The sequence below is a fragment of the Eulemur rufifrons genome, chromosome 4, assembly GCF_041146395.1.
Source record: "Eulemur rufifrons isolate Redbay chromosome 4, OSU_ERuf_1, whole genome shotgun sequence".
NCBI classification, from domain to species: Eukaryota; Metazoa; Chordata; class Mammalia; order Primates; family Lemuridae; genus Eulemur; species Eulemur rufifrons.
In genome coordinates this window covers 59220001-59238382 of record NC_090986.1, presented here as the reverse complement: position 1 = coordinate 59238382, position 18382 = coordinate 59220001, and the positions used below count along the sequence as shown (strand labels likewise).

The window sequence follows — 18382 nt, the reverse complement described above, 5'->3', positions numbered from 1 at the left end:
AAGTTTTATAGTTACATTTAGGTCCATAATCCATTTTGAATTAATTTCTGTAGATGGTGTAAGATATGTATTGAAACTCACTTTTTGGCATTTGTATATCTAATTTGTTGAAAAGACTATTCAACTAAAAAATCTGAAGGACTATCCTTTTCAACTATCTTTTCTCCACTGAATTATCTGTGGACCTTTGTTGAAAATCAGTTGTCCATATACGTTATGGATCTATTTATTGACTCTATTCTGTTATATTAATTTGTCTATCTTTGTACCAATACCACAGGTTGACAAGTCTTGAAATCAGGTAGCATCATATCTCCAATTTTGTTATTTTTCAAAGTTGATTTGGCTATTTCAAGTCCATTTGAATTTTAGGATCAGTCTGTCAACTTCTAAAAGGGAAAAGGCTCTGGGATTTTGATTGGGATCATTTTGAGTCTTTAGGTCTATCTTGGGAGAACTGACATCTCAACAATAATTGAGTTTTCTGACTCAAAAAGTAGCTCTTCATTTGTTAGTCTTCTTTACCCTCGCTCAGCAACATTTTGTTTACAGTGCACGTCTCGCACATCTTTTGTCAGATTTTTCACTATTTAATATTTTTGATGTTATTGTAAATGTCACGGCTTTTTGGATTTCAAAATTGGTTGCTGATTTTGTTTTAAATCTTTTTTCTATTTTATTTAAGTATAACTTTGTAAGGTGTACAAATCCTAAGTGCAGAACTCAATAAATTTTACACTGAATACACTAGCGTAATTATCACCCCATCAAGATATATAACATTTCCCAGCATCCATACCGTGCTCCACCCCACCTCCTCCCGGAAATCCTGCTCTGCCTTCTCTCACCGTAGTTTTGTTATCCTCATATAAATGGAATCAATCACGATGTAGGCTGGCTTCTTGAACTTAACTTCTGTATACAAGGTTCATCCATATTGTTGTATGTAGTGATAGTTCATTCTTACTCATTGCTGTGTGGTATTTTTCGCCTATGAAAAGACATTTAGATTATTTGCAGTTTTTGCTACTGTAGATAGTGCTGCAATGAATATTCTTGTACATGATCATAAATACTCTTTCTTATTGGACATATGCCCAGTGGTAGAATTATTGGGTAGTATGGCATGTGTATGACTAGTTTTAGGAGATAGTGGCACACAGTCTTCTAAAGTGATTAATCAATTTATACTGCCACCAACAATATATGAAAGTTATAGTTGCTCCATATCCTTTCCAATGCTTGCTATTGGAAGTCCTTTTAATTTAAGCCATTCTGGTGGGAGTTTTTATACCTCATTAGGATTTTAATATCCCTGATACAGAACTTTTCATATGCATATCGGCCATTTAGATAGGTTTTTTTTTTTTTTTTTTTTTTTTGGAGACTGTGTCTCATTGTCACCCTGGCTGGAGTGCAGTGGCTGGATCATAGCTCACTATAATCCCTAACTCCTGGGGTCAAGCCATCCTGCCTCAGCTTCAGGAGTAGCTGGTACTACAGGAAAGCACCACCATGCCTGGCTGTTTTTTTATTTTTAGTCGAGACAGGGTTTTACCATATTGCCCAGGCTGGTCTCTAACGCCTGGGCTCAAGCAATCCTCCAGCGCTGGCCTCCCAAAGTGCTGGGATTACAGGCATGAGCCGTCACTCCCAGCCTTAGATAACATTTGAAAATTAGCCAATGTAATTCACAGTAACATATCAAAAAATACGTACGTACATCTCAATAAAGGCAGAAAAAGCATTTGGTACTGAATGCTTTTCTCCTTATGTTACAACTAAGGTAAGGAAGTCCATAATCACTATTTATATTCAACACAATAATGGATATAATAGCCAGGGACAGGTATAAAGATCACACAGGAAGAAATTAAACCATCTTTATTCAAAGATGACAAGACTGCGATCACAAAAATTCCAAAAGAATCTGCAGAGCAGTAGAAATAAGGGAACTTAGCAAGATGGCTGAATGTAAGGTCAATAAGTAAAAATCAACAGTGTCTATGTACTTGCAACTAACAAAACTATAAAAAATTAAATGCCATTTAATATCACATGAAAAACACCAAATGCCCAAGAATACATCTAATAAAAGATAGGTATGACCTCTGTAGTGCAACCTACAAAACATTGCCAGGAGAAACCCAAGATCACTTAAATAAATGGCAGGGGGGAATGATATTCATAGCTTGAAGGGCTCAATATGTCAGTTTCCCCCCAAACGGATCTATAGATACAATGCGAGCCTAATAAAAATCCTAGTAGGTTTTTTCAAACTAACAAGCAAGTTCTAAAATTTTCAAGGAATAAAAAGGACTTAGAATAGCCAAGGCAACCTAGAAGAACAAAATTACATGACTTTAAGACTTTTTATAAAGTTACATTAAGGCAGTGTGGTACTGGTATAACGTTAGACAAACGACTCCCTCTCGCTCGTCCAGCTTCCCGCGCTCCTCCCATCCCTGGAACTTGCTGGAAGCTTCCCCTATCTGATCTGCGTAGGTCAAAGGGCGGTGAGGGAGACCCTGACGACTAAGTTGGGAAACAAAGCAGCACGAAACAACTTTAGGCCACCGTCGTCCCCTCAGCGCCTTCGAATGGGAACGGCTTTCCTTTTCGGTCTCGAAAGGCGACTAGGAAGAAAGCCGGGGATGCGGCATTCTGGGGAACACAACGGCACGCCAGCAGTGGGCGCCTCCACCCGGGAACCAGAAGGTTTCGTCCTCTTCAGCATCTGTAAGGGCAAAACGACTTCCGGCGAGTCCCAGCCGGTTAGGGTTCCCAGCACAACGATCGCGGGAGTCGACGCGCCATTCGGGACTCTGCTCCTGGAAAAGATCGCGCAGCCGCGAGTGACGTCACGAATTACAAAAGCGTTGGCTGCCTGCCACAGCCATGATGAAAACTAGTGAAAATGGAGCCTGATGTGGCTTGTGTTCTTAACAGATATGAATACACCCCTAATCGCTACACGTTCCTGAAGGATAACAGTATGTTACACAAGTGCTTTTGTGCTACTACTCCTGAAGGTTGTGTCGGAGTGCTGGCAGACCGGCGCGCGGTGGAAAAGAGGCGAACACATATATCTGAGGCCTCCGTAACCATGGCTGCGAGGGGCGGGGACTGGGAGCGCTGGTTACGAGATGGAGGGCTGGGCTGGGAGAATCAGTCCTCCACCGTCCCAGCACGCCCCGCGCCCGCTGGTCGGCTCCCTTCCCCCCCAGCCGCCCGCTGTGTGGCTGCTCGTTGGCTGCTTAGGCCGGAAGCTCGATTGGTGTTTCTCCAGAAGTTTCCCCCTTGGGCGGTGGCGGAGCTGATAACCGCGGTAGTAGCAGCTTCAGCGGCAGCAATTGTGACTATCGGGGATGGCGGCGGCTGCAGCAGGCACTGCAACAGCCCAGAGGTGCGTCTTTTTTATTCCCTCTGCTGTCTATTTCATCCCCTTTTACTTGGTTAATGAGCCCTGCTGAAGTCGTTGTTTTCCTGGCAGGTTTTTGCAGAGCTACCCAGATGCTCTGATCGACGAGGATCCGCAGGCGGCGTTAGAGGTGAGAGAGCCCATTTTCTGCCTCCTTCACTCTCCTTAGCGGGAGGGGCTGCTTCGGGTTCTGGCTGACCCCGCCTCTTCCCAACACTGCCTTCCTGGGATCTGGGTTGGTGTTTGATTGTGTGTCGGCCCTAACATTGAGCTCCTCGGTCTCTTTCTTGTGTTTTACAGTGGCCGCTTTACCCCAGACCCCTGTTTTTGTCCTTTCCACTCCCAGATTCCTGCCTCCCTGCAGGTCCTAAGAAAAACCACTTCCATTTTATTTCCTAGGGGATGCATAGATGGCCTGAAAGGATTTTTTTAATGGCACTTACGACTACAAGAAGAAAGTGAAGTGTGGGGTTTTTTCTGTTTGTTTGTTTTGTTTTTTGAGACAGTCTCACTCTGTTGCCTAGCCCAGAGTGCCACGGCGTCAGCCTAGCTCGCAGCAACCTCAAACTACTGGGCTCGAGCAATCCTCCTGCCTCAGCCTCCCGAGTAGCTGGGACTACAGGCATGCGCCACCATGCCCAGATAATTTTTTCTATATATTTTTTAGTTGTCCAGCTAGTTTCTTTCTGTTTTTAGTAGAGAAGGGGTCTTGCTCTTGGTCTGGCTGGTCTCGAACTCCTGACCTTGAGCGATCCTCCCGCCTGGGCCTCCCAGAGTGCTGGGATTATGGGAGTGAGCCACCACGCCCGGCCCGAAGTCTGGGTTTGATGAAATTTATTCACTTTATTTGACAATCATCCTCACCTTATGTAACATTCTTATGTATGTTAAGTGTGTGTATGAACTTAGAGCAGTGGACCAAAAACCTCTTCCCATATTTCCCTGAAACTTTCCAGGTGTCTTGTCATTGTTCGTTATTCACTTGTTTATTCATCAAAAAAATTTTTTGGAGTTGCTGTGTGCAAACACGCTTATTGGTATGGGTTAAAGTTTTATTTATATACTTAACTGACTTAGAAAGCACTTTTTGTACATGTGCAGTGGAAGACAGACTGTAAAGCTGTCTGTAAAAGAACAAGAATTAAATAATAAGAAAGAGAGACCAAGCTAAAAATACACCATTCTCTGGGTCACAGAATTTAGTCAGAAGTTTCTTGCTTTCAAACACAGAAAAGAGGAAACCCTTATTATGCTGTCATGGTCTAACATAAGTAAGGTTAGCAATCTGAGGCAAGACAGCCTTTTTCTTAGCTATGACTTCTAAAAAAATTTGCCACGGGGTACTAGAGCCTCTCTCAGAAGATGATATTTGAATGGAGACCTCAAGAAACAAGGGAATGAGCTTGGAAGCTGTGGGGAACAAGCATTGCAGGCAGAAAGAAAAGCCAGTGCAAAGATCCTGTGGTAGGAATGAGGTAGGCCTGCACAGGGAGCAGCAAAAAGGCCCATTTGATTAGAGTGGAGTGGAAGAGGAGTAGGAGATAAGATTCTACAGAAAACCGGGGGCTAGGTCACATAAGGCCGCTTAAGCTCTTGGTGTGTTTTTGGATGTGGACATATAGGCCTTCAAATAAGGAGATTGAGTAAGGTTTCTGGGGTCAGTACTGTAATAATGTTGTAGGAAGCACTGATAATTTTTCTCTTCAATTCTTTGTCAGATAGCTATTCACTTTTTTTCCCCAGAAGGAAAGGATAGTTTATTAATTCCTACAGTAGCAGAAGCCAGAGTATCAGCATCTTTGTGTCAGTTCCCCAAACCCCACATCCCACAGGATGACACAAAGAAGGCCAGGTAATACTTGTATATGCAATGGGTTACATTATATGAGGAGCCTGGGACACAGGGAATCTGAATCTTTTATAATGGGCCTAAGCCTGCCTGATCTTTGCCCCCTTGGGATACATTATCTTTGTTTTAGTGGATAGTAAACAAACCTTCCCTTTGCTGTAGACAAGGGACACACTATCGCTATCTACTGAGGCTGTTCATTATACCAACTTCCTGGAAAAAATTATCCAGAATAAAGGCTTCATTCTCCAGACTAATACCTCTGTTCAGAAGACAACTGGACACATGAGAGGCCCATGGAGAACTGCCTTCCAGCGTACCCAATCCATAGAAGGTTATGAAAATCCAAGAATGAGGGTGGCCTCACAGAGTTAGGAGCTAGGTGATAGCAGGAGTTTGGATATCATAACTCTAGGGTGTCACCATTATTGGGTTATAGCCACAATTCACAAATATTTCTGCCTTGCTACCAACTGGAAAATTCTTTTTTTGTTTTGTTTTGTTTCAGTGCAAAACATAATTGGCCCAGATCATTTTTCTTAAGTTGTATATTGCTGACTGATCTGTGTCTAGACAGCTATTAATTTTCTGAATCTACATCTGTTATGGTCCTATTAGGCCCCATGCTTCCTTTGCAAATCGAGTTTACATAAAAGTTGCTTTTATTCTGAATGGCATTTTTGTCAGATAAAAAATAAAAGAAAGGTTGCTTTTAAAGGATATTAATGTAATGAATTTCATTGTTGCTTTCCATCTTGCTTATTTTACTTTAATTTTTTGTTGAGGTATGATATGTGATATAAATAACACAAATTTTAAGGCTACAATTTGATGAGTTTTTACATATATGTATACCACCCAAATCAAGATAAAGGCTTGTTCACAAGGCTCCTTCGTGCTCCTTCCTAGCCAATAATTCCCCTTACCCTCCAGCTGACTCCTGTTCTGACCTCCGTCTCCATCAGTTTTGCTTTTCTTGCAGTCAAAAACAGAATTATGCAGTAGGTGCTTTGTTGAGTGTAGCTACTCTGGTTTGTTTTAATTATTATGTGAGTATACACCATATTGTGTGAAGTGATATTTCTTTTTCATTGCCGTGTAATGTTCCATTGTAGAAATACAGCACACTTTATTAGTGAACATTGGGTTATTTCTAGTGAATATTCTTACCCATCTTTTTACAACATACAGATGAAAACTGAAACCCAGAGAAATCCAAATGATCTGTCATGGAGATGTATACAGCCAGTTAGAGGCAGAATGGGGGCTGCAGGACACAGGTTTCCTAACTCTTAGTCTAGTGCTATAGAACAGTGGTCCTCAAAAGTGTGATCTAAAGACCAGCTACAGTATCAGCTTGTTAGAAATGCAGATTCTCAGGATCCACCAAAGACCTGGAATCAGAAACTCTGGGTGTGGTGAGGATGATCATGATAAGAACCAGCTGTTAAGAGGAAATGTTTTTTTTAAACCTTGAGATGACCTTCCCACAAAGATGAACAGGTAAATGTAAATTATTAAATAATGCCTAATGATAAATAGGGCTGAAACCTTGGTTAGGAATATGAGTGTGTGTCCCTTTGTATTTTTAAGGGCTCCTTTAACAGTAGCCATTTTGTAATTCAGGTCACGCGATACTATGTTGGTTAAAATGTATATATCTATATGAAAGCATCCAATTAGGAATAAAGGGGAAACCATTGGTATCACTTAAGCTGTTTTATATTTTTCATTCAACACTGTACATTAGTGGCAAATGCTATAACTGGGAACTAGGAAACTAAAGATGAAAATATAAGATAAAATGGGGTTGTGTATAAAGGAGCATAGCAGAATAGAGGCTGAGTGGGGGAGTGAAAAAAAAAAACACAAAACTTTATAGAGGAGGTTGCAATTCAGTAGGGAGAGAAAATGCGTGAATGCATGAAGTTTGAGAATCTTTTGAGTCCCACTACATATGGGTGCTTAAGAGCCCAGGCTCTGGAGTCAGAGAGTCTTGGGTCCAAATCCTGGTTTCATAACTCTGTAACCTCAGTAGAGTTCCTGTCATCACTGTAGCACCGATTTCCCATCTGTAAAATGGGACCTACCTGAAAGAGTTATGAAGGTAAGTGAGGGACTCTATTATATGCTCAGTACAGTACCTGGCACATGGTAAGGACTCCATAACAAAATAAAAGTTGTTTAGCCTATTTGAACATAAAATGGAAGGAGGCATATTTTGGGAGATAAAGGCTAAACAAGTAGAGAAAGGCCAAGTCCATCAAAGACATTAAATCCTAGGAGATGCTTTTTAGTTTTATCATACGATCATGGAGATCTCTGAAGAATTTGGAGGAAAGAAGTGAAATTTTCTGAATTGCAGAGTGGATTGGAGAAGACAAAGTGATAGTGGATAGCAGAAACATAGTGGTACAGACCAGGTAAAAGAGGACTGTCTGAATCTAGGGCAGTGACTCAGGACATAGAGGGGAGTTATTTGAGGTAAAGTGCACTGGCCTTGATGACAGTTGGACCAGGGCGAGGGAGCAAGACTATGTCTCTAAAAAAAGAAAAAAAAATTATTTCAGTAGCCACATGTCATTGACTTTGCTTTTACCTAGTAGTGTGATTCTCACAAAGCAATGTATTCAGATGCTCTTTGACTTAGGATGGACATGCCATCGCCCCGGTTAGAGTGCAGTGGCATCATCACAGCTAACTGTAACCTCAAAGTCCTGGGCTCAAGCAGTCCTTCTGCCTCAGCCTCCGGAGTAGCTGGGCCTGCAGGCGCACGCCAGCACATCCAGCTAATTTTTTCTATTTTTGGTAGAGACGGGGTCTCGCTCTTGTTGAGGCTGGTCTCACACTCCTAATCTCAAGCGATTGTCTAGCTTCAGCTTCCCAGACTGCTAGGATTAAACAGGTGTGAGCTACCATGCCTGATCTATTGAAATAATTTTACCTTTTGATAAAACTACCCAATCTCTAGAGTGTGTGGGCAGTGGGCACAGAATCAAAGTGTTCCTGTTTGCCTGCACTTGCCCTTGGTCTCACTAATTGTGTGATCTCTTCTTGCATCATTATTTTTCCAGCTATCACCTATATACTGTGACTGTCCAGGATGGAAAAGTTTTACTCTCTCTGACATTAACGCTTGATCAATTGATAACAGCTGTCTCTATCTATGAGCTTGTATCTGGGCTTTGAACAGAATGTTTTAATCTATTAGAGCTGTCTGCTATTGACAGGGTAGAAGTGGGACAGGTAAGCTTGGTTGTGTATTTATTGATTCTGTAAACCAGAGCTCTGGATTTAACTTCAGGTTTTGTTTTAATTGCATAAGTTCACATTTTCTAGGCATCTCTAATTGTACATGGTCTTTTGAGTCGTCTCCAGATTAAAAGGAGAATATCTGTGATGGTCAATGTTAATCAACTAAACTCTTCCAAATAAATGAGGTGTTAATAATTACCATTTATTGAGTTCCTGCTTTAGGCCAAGAACTACTAAGTGCTTTACAGTAGATAGATACTATATTAAATTGTGTGCTTTTGGGGGAGTGGGGAAGGAGAAGGGGAGATACTAATCCTCTTTCAAGGGAAAGTTCCAAGATTATTTCCTTGTTGTCTTTCCTCCAAATATCTTATTATAGTAGATTATTTGATTAAAAATAGTTTTAATTATAATTCGATAGCTTTTAAAAAACATTTATTGACACTCAACATGTTTGTATTTGTAGGAGCTGACTAAGGCTTTGGAACAGAAACCAGATGATGCACAATATTATTGTCAAAGAGCTTATTGTCACATTCTTCTTGGAAATTACTGTGGTAACTTTTCTTACATAGTATATTGTCTCCTCTTAAGTTGTTTATGAACTTTACCCAAGACAAAATTAATCAAATAAAAATAGAGGTTATCTTTGAGGATTTTTGAATTGTTCATTCATACAAGGTAAAGTAGCTGAAGTGTGACAAAAATTATGTTAAACAATACCCACTTAAATTTTATGGGTGTCTCTTCTTCAATGGGTGGAGAATTTATACAGATTTTGTTCTTAATTATTGGGTATGCTAGGAAAGAATCACGTTGCATTTACTGTTTCACAGAACATTTAAATGAAATGGTTTCGTTAGCATTTTTTAATAAAAGGGAATGTTTCTGTATTATGTAACTTGAAAAATTATTCTGATCAAGAATCTGGGTAGGGAAAAATGCAATACCTTGAGTCACAATACATAAATGATGTTAATGAGAAAAGAACTTTGTGACACATGAAGAGCTTTAAGAAGGAAGCTAAATATTAGGCTGAGAGGAATGTAGAAGAGTATTATTTATTTGAATTATATCTTGGATTAGCTTGTCCTAATTTACAAAAAAAACCATTTGGCCTTTCCATCAACTTGAAAACTTAAAAATCAGATTCAAATTTTGTGTGTAGTATTTGCTAGGATTTCTAAATAACTGCCAAAAAACCCCATCTTTTTCTATGTAGATGCTGTTGCTGACACAAAGAAATCTCTTGAACTCAATCCAAATAATTCTACTGCTATGCTGAGAAAAGGGTATGCAATAACTACTCTTCTTATTAAGCTTGGATTATAGATAGTAGGTGTTGAAATTGTTGAATGAGTCCATTGAAAGCTTTATATAAGTGGTAAAATTCTATATTTATACATTTTATAGCTAAGATATGATTGCATTTTAAATATAACTTACAGTTCTATTATGTTAACCACAGTATGTGATAGGAGATCTATAGTTAGTGTGTTTTAAAATAGTGATAATTGAAGTAACTGCAAGGTATAGATGAAACTGATAGATTTCATATCCCTTTTTTATTCATCATTTGGAATTTGCTGTATTTAACTGACTAAAGAACATCCTATTTCTCAACCAAGCTGGCTAGGCTACATTTAATGCCTATATCTGTTTACTTTGTATCCCAGCTTGTTTCTGTTAAGTGTGCCTTTCTTTATTCCTTAAGAAACTTCTTTAGGCCAGACATGAACGGGATCCTAGCACTCTGGGAGGATGAGGCAGAGGATGGCATGAGCTCAGGAGTTTGGAACCAGCCTGAGCAAGAGCAAGACCCAGTCTCCAAAAAAATAGGAAAATTAGCCGGGTGTGGTGGCACGTGCCTATCGTCCTAGCTACTCAGTAGGCTGGGGCAGGAGGATTGCTTTTGCCCAGGACTTTGAGGTTGCAGTGAGCTGTGATGGGATCACTGCACTCCAGCCTGAGCAACAGAGGGAAACCCTGTCTCAAAAAACAAACAAACAAAAAACTTCTTTAATTCCTTCATATAATTATATTTTAGAGAAAGCAAGTATGTACAATTAAAATCAAATTTCTTCTGCAGTCCCAAAATTGAATTTTAATGGGGATTGTACCAGATGTTACAACATTTTAGAAAGTCTCTTGGCTTACTAACATTTAAATAAAATAATTTTTTTCTTTAAACAACAGGAAATCCTAAGACTTTTATTTAGAAAGAAGGCGATTTTTCATGATCTTATGTGTACTAATTTATTTTTAATGTGCTCACGCAGGATATGTGAATACCATGAAAAAAACTATGCTGCTGCTCTAGAAACTTTTAAAGAAGGACAAAAATTATATAGTAAGTATTAGAACTATACTTAATAATCTATGTCTTAAATTCCATAGCTAAATTTTGTTAATCTCAAGATAATTGTAGGGACCCACTTTTTTCTTGTTGTAATGACATATTGATTGCAGAATCTGAGATCACTTAAAAGTGATTAAATTAGCCCCCTTTTTTGCGGCATTTAAATCACAACTTTGCCATTAGGAGCCAAAAACTATGTATAAATACTGTAATGTGCTCTGGCTTTATGTTGTTTTTTAATGGAGAAGTGAAAATTTAATTTGCTTTCTTGTTCAGAAGTCTGTTCATTTTAAGTATTCAGATTGCTGAGGTGGAAAGTCTTACAAAAGTCTTTTATGGAGAAGTGAAGTATAAGTTTAGGTAAAAATTATGAGCGGAAACAGAAGAAACATGGAGCTTTGAGAGTATAGTGTTGTTAATGTCATCTTTTTGAAAGGAATATGTGAAGATTATCATAGTAATAGGGATATTTAGACATATATAGAGAAATTGTGAGATTTAAGTACTTAAAAATTTGCAAAAGGCTGGGTGCAGTGGCTCACACCTGTAATCCCAGCACTTGGGGAGGCTGAGGTGGGAGGATTGCTTGAGGCCAGGAATTTGAGACCATCCTGGGCAATATAGAAAGACCCTATCTCTACAAAAATAAAAAAATTAGTTGGGCATGGTGACATGCACTTGCAGTCCTAGTTGCTCAGAAGGCTGAGGTGGAAAGACAGCTTGATCCCAGGAGTTTGAGGCTGCAGTGAGCTGTGATTGCACCAGTGCACTTCAGTCTGGGCAACAGAGTGAGAGTCTGTTGCTAAGTAAAATAAAATAAAAATCTTCAAAATACTAACAGAGGTTGTGAGTAACCTCATACAAAAATTGTAGATGGGACGTGGCAGCTCACACCTGTAATCCCAGCACTTTGGGAGGCGAAGGTGGGAAGATCACATGAGGCCAGGAGTTTGAGACCTACCTGAGCAACATAGCGAGACGTCTCTACAAAAAAATTTTAAAACTAGCTGGGCATGGTGGCGCATCCCTGTAGTCCCATGTGTTGACGAGGCTGAAGCAATTCTAAGAGTCAAAGTTTGCATTGAGTTGTGATCACACCACTGCACTCTAGCCTAGGCGACAGAGCGGAACCTTGCCTCTGGAAAAAAAAAAAGAGAGAGAAAAAGTTGTAAACTACATAATCCTGATTTTATTTTCATTTTATTTTTATGATAGAATGTTATGATTCTGTAAGGCAATAGTTCTTAACTGGGAATGATTTTACTTCCCAGGAAACTTGACAATGTCTGAAGAGATTTTTGGTTATCATTACTGGTGGATGGGAGATTTGCTACTGACACCTAGTGAGTAAAGGTCAAGGATGCTACTAAACATCCTATAATGCGCAGGACAGTCCCCCATAGCAAAAATATATTTGGTTCAAAACCCTGCTCTATGGTATTGTTTTGTTTTGTTTTTTGTTATTGGTGGTTTTTTTTTTTTGAGACAGAGTCTCACCCTGTCACCCTGGGTCAGTACAGTGGCATCATCATAGCTCGCTGCAACCTCAGTCTCCTGGGCTCAGGGGATCCTCCTGCCTCAGCCTCCTGAGTAGCTGGGACTACAGGCACATGCCACGATGCCTGGCTAATTTTTCTATTTTTAGTAGAGACGGGGTCTTGCTCTTGTTCAGGCTGATCTTAAACTCCTGAGCTCAAGCAGTCCTCCCACCTGGGCCTCCCAGAGTGCTAGGATTACAAGTGTGAGCCATTGTGCCCGGTCGTATCATATATTAAATTGTAAAAAATTTGTACTGCTTTGAATGTTTGCTTTTCTGCTGTATACCTACTCAAAGGAAAGGATTTTAGGCCTGACTACGCAAATGGAAGCTACAAATTAGGAAGGAAGAGATCTGGGCGATAGGGTTCTCAAACTTTCTTATACCAAATTTAGTACATGAATATTATGGCTATTTAGTTAACAACACAGCATATCTGCACTCCTAGCAGATTCTAAAGAGTCTCTTTATCTCGTGCCTCGATACATATTTGAAAACCTTGAAGAGACATGAGTCATTCCATCCTTAACATTTCTAAAACCTATTCCTTAGTTTTTAAGAGCAACAGAAAGTTCCTGCCTCAAGTGCTTCCTTGAGTAGTATCTTAATATCATGCCACTGAAATTTATCCTAGATTTATTTCAGAAATGTCCTTCTGAAGAAAGCCTCTTTGGTAAAATTGCTATTGAGGATATTTAATGTAAAAAACAAATTTATCTTTAAATTTAATTCCAGGAAAAATTTAGGTTAAACTGTTAGGCTTCCATTTTTATCAGACAAAGTGAAACATTAACGCAGAATATTACCGTTTTCCCCCTTTTGTATGGTAGGAAGCTTGGTTTTATTCACTGATTATTTGAGTAATAGGGTATTCAAGTCTAGGATTTTGATATAGTAGATCACCACTAGAATAAAGTGTGAGAGTATATTTAAAGTTTTAATTAAGGCCTGTATAGTTGAATTTCTTTGTAAATCAGAAAATTTTGTTTTAGTTACTCTATTTTTCAGACTAATCTTGCCTGTGGTTAGCTTGAATTAGTCAACTCTTTTATTTAGAGCACTTTTACTTGTTTTTTTAAAGAAACAGTGTTTTGCTATATTGCTCAGGCTAGAGTGCTATGCACGATCACAACTCACTATAACCTTGAGCTCCTGGGTTCAAGGGATCCTCCTGCCTTAGCCTCCTGAGTAGCTAGGACTACAGGTGTGCACCACCACACCCAGCCAATTTTTAATTTTTTTGTGGAGTCCAATTCTCGCTGTGTTGCTTAGGCTGGTTTTAAATCCCTGTGATCCTCCTGCCTGAGCCTCCCAAAGTGCTGGGATTACAGGTATGAGCCATGACGTCTGGCCCTATTTTTTTTTTTTTTTTTGAGACAGAGTCTCGCTCTGTTGCCCGGGCTAGAGTGAGTGCCGTGGCGTCAGCCTAGCTCACAGCAACTTCAAACTCCTGGGGTTAAGCGATCCTACTGCCTCAGCCTCCCGAGTAGCTGGGACTACAGGCATGCACCACCATGCCCGGCTAATTTTTTCTATATATATGTTTAGTTGGCCAGATCATTTCTTTCTATTTTTAGTAGAGACAAGGTCTCGTTCTTGCTCAGGCTGGTCTCGAACTCCTGACCTCAAGCGATCCACCTGCCTTGGCCTCCCAGAGTGCTAGGATTACAGGCGTGAGCCACCGCGCCCCGCCTGGCCCTATTTTTCTTAATGTAAATTACTATGCATTGTGACTGTTTGGATGTAATCATAGTTCTGGGTCTTCAGAAGTGAATAATATGTTCGTGTGTACATATTTACATTGCTGTCTGTAAATATACAGTTCATCATCTGTAGTCTCTTGACTTTCATGTAAGTTGGAGATACAACAAAACTTCACAAAATACAAAGATGCTTCTTGGTGTTGGTAGAAAAGATATGGTAACAAGTAAAGCCTCTGAGAGAATAGTAGACAGAATAGATAGCTGCATTGAAGAGTGAGCTGGGGCCAGGAAGGGCTTCTGGACCTCAGCCCAGCTGCCAGTTACCAGACCTCCTTCCTACCCTGATGACATACAGGGAATCTGAATCAGGTCTGATTTTTGTTGTATGAGAAGAAGCTCCTTTAAGAACAGAGGGTGTAATCCTAGCACTTTGGGAGGCTGAGGCAGGAGGAAGATTGCTTGAGGTCAGGAATTTGAGACCAGCCTGAGCAAGAGCAAGACCCTGTCTCTACAAAAAATAGAAAAATTAGCCAGGTATGGTGGTGCATGCCTGTAATCCCAGCCACTTGGGAGGCTGAGGTGGGAGGATCGCTTAAGCCCAGGAATTTGAGGTTGCAGTGAGCTATGATGACGCCACTGTACTCTAGCCAAGGCGACAGAGCGAGACCCTGTCTCAAAAAAAAAAAAAAAAAATCCAAAAAATAAGAAGGTGGGCAGAAATGTAGATTCTAGGAAACTAGTAAGGTTGAAACTAATTTATTTTTTTTATTTTTATTTTTATTTATTTTTTTTTTTGAGACAGAGTCTCACTCTGTTGCCCAGGCTAGAGTGAGTGCCGTGGCGTCAGCCTAGCTCACAGCAACCTCAAACTCCTGAGCTCAAGGGATCCTCCTGTCTCAGCCTCCCGAGTAGCTGGAACTACAGGCATGCACCACCATGCCCGGCTAGTTTTTTCTATATGTATTTTTAGCTGTCCATATAATTTCTTTTTATTTTTTTAGTAGAGATGGGGTCTCGCTCTTGCTCAGGCTGGTCTCGAACTCCTGAGCTCAAACGATCTGCCCACCTCGGCCTCCTAGAGTGCTAGGATTATAGGCGTGAGCCACCGCGCCCGGCCTGAAACTAATTTTAAAAAAGATTTTTTTTTCCAGGAAGAACAACTAAATCTTGAACGTATTAGAATATTTATAGCTATAACAGAGGTGTTGTAAGCTCTATCAGGATAGTTGTTTTTGTCTGTTTTTTTCACTGAATCCCCAGTGCCTAGGACAGTGCCTGGAACGTAGTTGGTATTCAGAAAGTATTTGTTGAATGAATGTGTTAGGTTATGCATATGAGTGATGTTACAGTCAGTTTTTTCTTTATAGGTACAGATGCTGATTTCAATGTCTGGATTAAAAGGTGTCAAGAAGCTCAGAATGGTATGTAGATTCCCATGTTCTTTAAAAAGAAGTGAACATTTGAAATTTTTTGGTTTAAACAAATTTGTTTTTAACTTTATAATTTATGATTTAGGTAGTACATGTTCCCTTAGATATGGATTTCCAAAGATGTACTAATTTTTGCCTAGTTTCTTATGTTTAAAGGGAGATTTGGATGGATTTGCTTGCATATTACTAGTAAGAAATTACTAAGGAGCCTAAAATTATTCCAGGATGCAAAATTCAACCACTTTCCTTTAGTTTAAACTTAGGAGAATTGGCTAGCTTAATCAGTATATTTCATAGAAATCATGTATTGTAACTTTGTCTATAAATGTACTGTTATCTGAAAATGCTTCATTTTTGTTTTAATAGGATCAGAATCTGAGGTGGTAAGTCCATAGTTTTCATCCTTCATGTTTTTACTTAATTTTATTAAATTTGAAGTACCAAATATATTTGAGATGGGACTTGGGATAAGCTATCTCTCAGTTAAATATTATGCAATTCCATTTAAATACTAGTTCTTTTAGTAACTGAAATAAAATATTTTTTTGTAAAATAAATATAGAAGTTTATAGTTATGAAAATTATCAGGCTATTTTAATGAATTTATTGTGTGGTTCAAGTTGATTTGTTACATTTTAGTATAGTCAGGATAATTATTTGTTTTTCTTACTAAAAAGTCATAACATTTATTTAGGTTAAACAGTTGGAATCACTTGTAGGACTTTTCTGGTAGGGTAAGACACACTAGTTAGGTAAAATTGGAAATATTTACCTCCAATTCAGTGGTTATGTTTGTTGGTTTGGGCATGAAGATCTTCAGGTCTTTTTAGTTACTAAAAATTATGGTGGAGTTATAAAAGTGGTTTTTATTTTTTGATCAACTTAGGTTTATATAATATCACAGTTAAAATATGGCTAATACTTTTTAGCAGCAGTTGTCTGTGTTTTTTAGATTAAACAGATATAAAAGGTTATTTTTTTTTGTTTTTAATTATGGGTACATAATAGTTGTATATCTTTATAGGAGGGTACATGGTGATGTTTTGATACAGGCATACAATGTGAATTAATCAAATCAGGATAATTGAGGGTATCCATCACTTCAGGCATTTATCATTTTGTTGAGCCTAAGAAATATTGATTTATAGAAATGCCCCATATATTTTTAGAGACAGATAAGATTTCAGAAGTCTTGCAAGACTTTGCCCTAAAGGAAAATGTAAACGTGTTAGTTCGAGTATCAAAAGCTGCCTAGAGTATCAAAAGCTGCCTCGCCTCAGGGGGGCGTCTCAATGGTCAGTAGCAGCTGCTTTCCAAGGCGATGCTGCAGTCCGGGCCTGTGGCTCTCACCTGTTTTGAAAGACAAAGCAGGTCTTGCCTAGGCCGTGGGATGCCGGAGCTGATCACCAAAGACAGGCTGGAGCTGAGAGCTGATCCTAAGATATGCTGCCCGAGCCCGGAAGGAACCATGCGGGTTAAAGTAAATAGCATAAGAGACAGCTCATGTTTGACTTCTGAAATCTCTGTTCTAATACACAGTAATTTTTGCTAAAGTAATAGCCTTATCATAAAACTTAGAAGTTTGCCCTAAGAAGATTTTATAACTCATTGTTCACCTAGATTGCGTTAGTTGAAGGATCTGTAAGTAGCGTTTTAGAAGAGTTTGTCCCTAAACCAAACTATCTATTATTATGTAAATCCCGTTACCCTTGGGAACCGAAACCTGTACCTGTGCTATAAGTATCTGTGTAAAACTTCAGTCTTGGTTGCATTTCCGCAGGAAGAGATGTAACCTTCTGGACACCGTGCTTTATCTAGCGTCGTAAATCTTTACTTTATAAACCATGTCTTTGGCTCTGTGTATTATTTTTATTTCTGTTTCCTACTGTTTTTTCATCCTTTGCGACGACCCCTGTCTGAGGGACCCGAACTTTTGCGGGGAGCGTAGCTAACTCCCCGCATCATTTCTTTGTGTTAGGAACATTCCAATTCCACTCTGAGTTACTTTAAAGTATACCCTAATTTATTGTTGACTATAGTCACTTTGTTGTGCTATCAAATTTGTTCCTTCTATGTAACTATCTAACTATATTTTTGTACCTATTAACCATCCCCACTTTATCTTCTGCTTCCTGTTACTCTTCCCAAACTCTGGTAACTATTATTCTATTCTCTGTCTCCATGAGATCAATTGTTTTTTAGTATTTAACTCCCACATTAATGAGAATATGTGAGATTTGTCTTTCTGTGCTTGGCTTATTTTACTTAACATAATGTTCTCCCGGTGTCTATGTATTAATCAAGAAATAAAATAACAAGGAATTGGGAGATACATGTGTAGTCCTAACTCTCCTTATGGGCAGTTACTTAACCTTTTTGAGTCTCTTTCATTTCCCAAGGAAGATTTGTATTTGTCTTCCAAAATTCCCATTGTAATACTGAGATTATTCCCTGAGATTTCTTCATGTGTAAATTGGAGCTAATAAAGCTGATATACTTCAGGCAGGTTATTGTGAACTTCAGGCAACACGTGCATACATAGTAACTGGGATTTTGAACATCTCCATTAGTGAGCCCTGTCCAGCTGTCTCTATATCTCTGTGCTTGCCCATATTCCTAGGGGTGGTAAGTGGGGAATGGATTGAGGAGGAGTTTGAAAGTTGGCTTCTTTCTTCACCTGATATTAGTTTTGTTCAGGTCTTATATTATTTGAGATTGGGACTAGGCCTGAAGACAATAGAATGACATTTGGATAACAAAGAAAGGACTTTAGTAACACAAACAAGTTGTGTGGCCTTTGTGCATTTTGTCACTGCTCTGGATCAATC

At 39.2% G+C, this 18382-nt stretch overlaps 1 protein-coding gene across 3 annotated transcripts in view; it reads left to right on the top strand.

Moving 5' to 3' along the window:
• The first annotated feature begins 3268 nt into the window (after positions 1–3268).
• SUGT1 (SGT1 homolog, MIS12 kinetochore complex assembly cochaperone) overlaps positions 3269–18382 on the top strand; it is a 39315-nt gene continuing 24201 nt past the window's right edge. Inside the window, exons 1-9 of one of the 3 annotated variants that reach the window (XM_069467198.1) lie at positions 3269–3406; positions 3494–3551; positions 8992–9082; positions 9748–9817; positions 10805–10875; positions 12530–12539; positions 14004–14092; positions 15492–15545; positions 15921–15937. In XM_069467198.1, the coding sequence (XP_069323299.1) occupies positions 3369–3406; positions 3494–3551; positions 8992–9082; positions 9748–9817; positions 10805–10875; positions 12530–12539; positions 14004–14092; positions 15492–15545; positions 15921–15937 (498 nt within the window). In that variant the 5' untranslated portion in view covers positions 3269–3368. Of the gene's footprint in view, positions 3407–3493; positions 3552–8991; positions 9083–9497; positions 9520–9747; positions 9818–10804; positions 10876–12529; positions 12540–14003; positions 14093–15491; positions 15546–15920; positions 15938–18382 lie in introns of those variants that run through there. The other 2 variants (XM_069467199.1, XM_069467200.1) reach the window with 2 other exon arrangements.